Genomic DNA, 5,918 nt, shown 5'->3' on the forward strand with positions numbered 1-5,918 from the left:
TTGGAGGCACAGATTAATAGACTGGGGGCCATATTCAAATCTCATATGGCAGCTGGTGGAATTTAAATTCAAAGTGAGGTATTGAAAAGAAGGTTTGTGGCAAACATAATAATATGCACAAATTGTTCCAAAATAAAGCAAAAAAAATCTCATTTGGCTATTAGGATGAGGTAAGGTGGGGGGAGCAAATCTGCCATCTTTACCAGATCTGGCCCCCACCATCTCCCCAACTGACTGCACACCCACCGCAAAGTGCTTCTGACTCCAGGTATGTCCTGTTGAAATGGGCCATTCTAATCAAAGGGGTGGTGATAACCCTGTGAAAGAATGACAAATGAAAGAAAGAAAATCTTAAAAATTAAAAAAAACCCATGGATGGTGAAAAGCTGAAACAGAAATTGCTAGAGAAACCCAGCAAAATTTGTGGGGAGAAAACAGTTAACGTTTTGAGTTCAGTTCTGAAGAATGGTTCCTCAAAAACCCACAGAACTATTATTGCTTAAAATCTGGGGAGTTGGGAGGCAGACTTTGTGGCGGTGGTGTTATTTTAAGGTGTCCACCCGAAATCCCTTTAAGGAAGGGAGACAGGGGGAGAAAAAAAAACCGGGTACGGCTTTAAGAGCGCCCCGGTCGGCGCCTGGTGGGGAGGGGGGGAGGGGAGGCGAGGGCGTCGATTTAAATAAAGCAGCGGTGAGCTCGGGCTCCGATTGGCCGGGACCGGTGGGCGGGGAGGCGGACTGGAACGCCCACGGCGGCCCTGATTGGCCCAGACCATGTGGGCGGGGGGTTATAAATAGCGGGGCACTTTCAAACGGTTACAATTCCCCGGAGCGGAGGCGGCGAAGGAGGAGCGGCGGCCGCCGGAGAGGACTTTACAGCCCCTGCTGTTTCATCGCCTCGGGGTGGGACTACATCCACGTTTGTTTATTTATTTATTCGGGGCGGAGGGCGTCGCATATTCCCCACCCACCCACCCTCCCTGAGCGCCCGCGCCGACCGGGAGCCATGGAGTTTAAGGTGGAGGCGCACCGCATCATGACCATCTCGCTGGGCAAGATCTACTCGTCCCGGGTGCAGAGGGGCGGCATCAAGCTGCACAAGAACCTGCTGGTGTCCCTGGTGCTGAGGAGCGCCCGTGAGGTCTACCTGAGCGAGCAGGAGGAGCTCTACCTGCAGCAGCAGCAGCCGCCGCCCGGGGAGCTGCAACCCCCGCAGAGCTGGGCGGCCCGGAGGAGACTCTGCGACTCTGCCGCCCAGGGCCAGCCTGCCTGGGCCGGAGGGTCGAGCGGCGAGGCCGAGCCGCGGCTCCCCGCTTGGACAGACGGCGAGCGGGCCGGGGGCCGGGTGCACGGCCCGGGCTGGGCTGACTCGCCCCAGAGCGAGCCGGCGGAGGGCCGGCCCACAGCGGACAGCAACAACAGCAACCACCACCACCGGGAGTGCCCGTCCCGGACGGTGGGCGAGCCGGCGCCGGGCTGCCCGTGCGCCCGCAAGAGGAGGAGCGCCGAGCCCGGCGCGGCGGAGCCCGCTAGCCCGCTGAAACGGGCCAGGACTGAGCGGGAGCCGGCGGTGCCGCGCCGGGCCGCCTGCATCGCACTCCAGCAGCAGCAGCAGGAGGAGGAGGAACAACAACAGGAGATGGAGACCTCCCCGAACGTCTCCAGTCTCATCACCGTCTTCGGCTCCAGCTTCTCCGGGCTCCTGAGCAAGGAGGGCACCGAGGGGGAGAATGGCCAGGTCTGCTGCGATCAAGTACTGGGCACTATGGGTTCCTGGAACAGGGCGATTGTCGCCTTCTGAGCAACACTTGGACACCCCCCCCTTCCTGCTGACTCCTGAGACACCAGGACTCTGTGTTCAGTTGGTTCTCCCATTATCATCAATTTTTTTTTTGGAGGGAATGGGTTGGGTTTGAAATCGTCCACCCCTCCCTGCCCCAGTAAGGAGCCTCTCTACTACAACCACGTGGAGATCAGCCTCTCTCCCTCTCCCACCCGGGGTGAGCAAGTGTAGAGGGCCCGGCGTGTGCTGGGCTTTTTTGCGGAGGGGTTACACTTTTTCCATTTTGACTGTGCGGGGGAGGTCTCGGTCTTGTTCCCCCCCCCCCCCCTTTTTAAAAGTTTGACTTTCGGTTTAAAGCGTCAGTTTGTTTCTCTCCGCCCGATTCCTGCTTCGTTGGAAGGCAGCAAGGCTTGTGGATTGTTTGTATACAGTTTAATTTTTATACGTGTCTCCAATGCCTTTTTTTATACAAAACCGAATGCTGCTGAGGTCGATACTGAATCACTTCCCCCCAACCCCATTCCCGTTGTCTTCCACGGCAATGAGTTGGGCACGTTTCTGTAATTAAGAGTTGTCTTTGTTCTATAAAGACTTTGGAAAATGTGTTGGATTCTTCACTGCTTTTCTTTTGCTGTCGTACCGTTTGTTGTTTATATGAATGGTGTAATTTACACGAATTAAAGGTTATTTAACTTAATCCTGGCACTTGGCGTGTTTCTTGTTGTTCATTGCGGTGTGGTCCTGCATGGGTTAACTCTCTCTCTATCTCTATCTCCTGGAGAGGGCTGCTCCTTTGATTATTGTTCGCTGTTTGTTGGGGGGGGGCGGTGGTCGGGGGAGAAGCGGGCGGGTTTAAAGACACTACTGCTTTTGTCAGTTTTGAAGTAGGCTAAAGTTCACAGATGGTAACCGCACAGGCAGCTCTAAGCCCAGCTTCCAGCCGTGTAGTTTAGTAGGCGGATTTTTTCCACTTAAGAGGAGTCATGTCTCGGATTTTTAAATCCATTCAAAGTTTTTGACTTTAACCCCAGCCCACTGCGTCACTGGTGCTTCGCTTGAGATTTGTTTGCTCCCCAAACCATTTTGAATCTGGAATATTTGTACCATGATCCGTCAGATCTTTGTCCCTCACTGTCCAGATACTAACCTGAGTGGGCAATGCTTTTTCTTTTTTTAAAAAAAACACGCTCTTAAACATTAAATTTCATCCCACTTTAGCCTAAAGTGGTGTTGAAGGGTGTGAATTCTGCCACGCCCCCAGAAGAGGCAATCTCTGATGTCAATCAGCTTGTGTCCTGAGTTGGTTTGTGTTGATGTACATGAGCATGGAGCTTAGACGGCTGTTTGATTTCAGAAAGTGCTGTTGCAACCCATCCAACTTGTCTTCCAGCTGATCTGGCCCTCCCTATCCTGGTTGGGGAAGGCGAGGAGTTGGGCATAGGAGTCTTTCAAGAGTTTCTCAAATTGTGGCCCATTTTGGGGTTGTATTGGGTGGGTCCTGTAAAGTGCAATAGTTGTAACATTACAAGATAAATATGTTAGTTGGATGTAGTAAGGCATTTTTTAATTGGCCTAACCATGGGCCAGTTGGTGACCTCTGCCACTGGCATAGCAACATTGCTGAATCTGCCTGGGTGACAACTTGGGAACTAACTTTCCAGCCTCGACCACCTGTAATTTCACACGTGTGCTTAATTCTTAATGGGATAATCTAGTGTCTCTTTGATAACATCCCTGACTCCAGTTACATCTCTACCTTTCCAGCCCTTGCCCTCTAAACTTGCTGAAGTGGATAACTGGGATCTTGCTATGTTCAAGTTAACAGCCGTATACCAAAACTCTAAGCAGTGACTACACTTCAAAAGCACTTCATTGTTCTAAACAACAGGTTCTTGCCAATATAGTGCTTCTGAATATACTTGGGTAGTTGGTTGTTTTATACTTGTCCCAAGGCTCTGATCTTGGCACTGACCTCTTTAACTCAACTATTTAATTGTCAAAGACACAGAAACAGCACCTTTAGTCCAATTCATCCATAGCCTGATACATTAATCTAGTCCCATTTTTCCAGGATTTGGCCTGTATCCCTCAACCCTTACATCTAGATGGGCACATGAATCTTTTTAAATGTCGTCATTATCAGTCTCCTGCATCTCTTCTGGCAGTTCATTCCATACATGCCACCCTTTGTGTGAAAAAGCTGCCCCTTGGGTCCCTATTTAGATCTCTCCCCCCCCCCCCCCCCCAGCTTCCCCTTAAACTGTGGTGGGCACAGTGCCAATCTCGAGCTCTGTTTTTCTGTAACTGGGTTTGATTGGATTATTCCCAGGAATGGGAGTGCTATTTGGGTTCTCTCCTTCCCCTGAGTCTACAGGCACTGAGACTAATACCCCAATTAGTGTTTGCAGTTTTAACCCTGGGTGGGGGAGGGAGAGCTATGGCTGTTTAACACAGCTACTCTCCAGAGTGTCATCAATTGTTCTGATCCCTGGAAAGTGTAGTTCTAATGTTCAGCTGCTGGCATTCATTATTTAATTCCAAGATGTCTCCTCTGGCTTTGTGCAGTGTTTAAGACCTACCTAATGAGCAGCATTTAAGAATAAGGAATGCTGTTCTCTAATGGCTTTATTATTCAACAAGGAATATTGTGCAAAGGTATATGTATTGAGGGGCTGAATGGTGGCTGCTGTCTAGATCCTGGGTTTAGATCAGAGTGGTGCTGGAAAAGCACAGCAGGTCAGGCAGCATCTGAGGTGCAGGAAAATCGATCCTTCGGGCAAAAGGGCTTTTGCCCAAAACGTCTATTTTCCTGCTCCTCGGATGCTGCCTTGACCTGCTGTGCTTTTCCAGCACCACTCTGATCTAAACTCTGGTTTCCAGCATCTACAGTCTGCTCTTTTATCACTATCTAGATTCTGTTTAGGTTAATCAGCTGTATATGTGTGAGAGCACTTGTTTTAAAAACAAAAATAAGGTGGGACTAGACTGGGTTTGGATATCTGGTTGGCATGGACAGAAGGGTCTATTTCCATGCTCTAACTCTAAATCTAAGTTGATTATCCCACCCTTCTAGGGAAGTAAATCCAATCACTTTTTTTTTTTTTAAAAACCTCAAGTTTGTGTTGTATTACAGGTTTCTGCCTCTCCTTAGGCTGGTTATCCCCTTTCTGTCTCTCCCACTGTTCCCCCCGCCCCCCGGTGTTGACTGGTGCCTGGCCAGAATTTCGAAGTAGGGGTGATAGAATGAGAAGTTTAGCTATTGCTCCAGCCAGGTGCTCAAGTTAATGTGTGGCCAATTTAAATTCCTCAACAAGGTGGGAGGTTTGTGGGAACGGCAAACCAGAAACTGAGTTGGAAGCCAAATCTCTTTCCCTTATCCTTTTATTACTCCGGGACATTTTCCACGTCCCAGAAAATGAAGTCTTTGGGTTTTCCATTTCCTAGGGGTGGGGGAAAAGACAGTGGACTGAACCTTTCCTTCCACTGCCAGTCTCCTCTACCTGATTAAACTCACTTTGTACAATTTCTCCAACTCCTCTGATTTTCTTTACATCAAAGAGGTGGCCATGGGTACCCATGTGGGCCCTATTCTCCCTTTCCAAACTTTCTCCAGTACATTGGTGCTGCTTCCTTCCCTCATCCAGAATTGGGAAGATTTATCAATATCATTTCCAATTTCCACCCCACTCTTGCCCTCACCTGCTCCATCTGACTCCTCCCTTCCTCAACATCTGTCTCCATGTCTGGGGATAGGCTGGCCACCAATATCCATTAACACCCATTAATTCCCACAGCTCCCTGGATCTTTGCACCCTGCTTCCCGTAAAGATTCCATCCCATTCTTCCTGTTTCTGTCTGTGACGTCTGGTCTGGCCTCAAATGTCCACTTTCCCTTCTCGTGGCTTCCCCACCACTGACTATCAGGGTTCCCAGCTGTATCCAACCCATTCCATTCACTTGTCCTCCATCTTTGCCTCCTTCCTACAATAATGGTAGTGTCCCCCTACTCTGCAGCTGAAGAATCATAAGCTGCCTTTTGTGCCACCACCAATTGTCAGCTCTCTAAGAACTGTTCCCTTTGGATGCTCTGGTCTTCTACTTCACTTCCATCACCCTTCCCCTGCCCCCCACCTGTA

The 5,918-nt window shown here is 50.0% G+C and overlaps 1 protein-coding gene across 1 annotated transcript; it reads left to right on the forward strand.

Moving 5' to 3' along the window:
* Nucleotides 1-809: 809 nt before the first annotated feature.
* On the forward strand, nt 810-2,479 carry LOC122554801 (immediate early response gene 5 protein-like). The gene has a single exon (XM_043700179.1). The coding sequence runs from the start codon at nt 1,006-1,008 to the stop codon at nt 1,798-1,800; it is 795 nt and encodes a 264-aa protein (XP_043556114.1). The 5' UTR covers nt 810-1,005; the 3' UTR covers nt 1,801-2,479.
* The last annotated feature ends 3,439 nt before the right edge of the window (nt 2,480-5,918 follow it).

This window comes from Chiloscyllium plagiosum, chromosome 11, assembly GCF_004010195.1.
Source record: "Chiloscyllium plagiosum isolate BGI_BamShark_2017 chromosome 11, ASM401019v2, whole genome shotgun sequence".
NCBI classification, from domain to species: domain Eukaryota; kingdom Metazoa; phylum Chordata; class Chondrichthyes; order Orectolobiformes; family Hemiscylliidae; genus Chiloscyllium; species Chiloscyllium plagiosum.

Excerpts from the sequence above, each read along its gene's own strand:
- LOC122554801 (XM_043700179.1), top strand. The coding sequence starts at position 1,006 with ATGGAGTTTAAGGTGGAGGCGCACCGCATCATGACCATCTCGCTGGGC.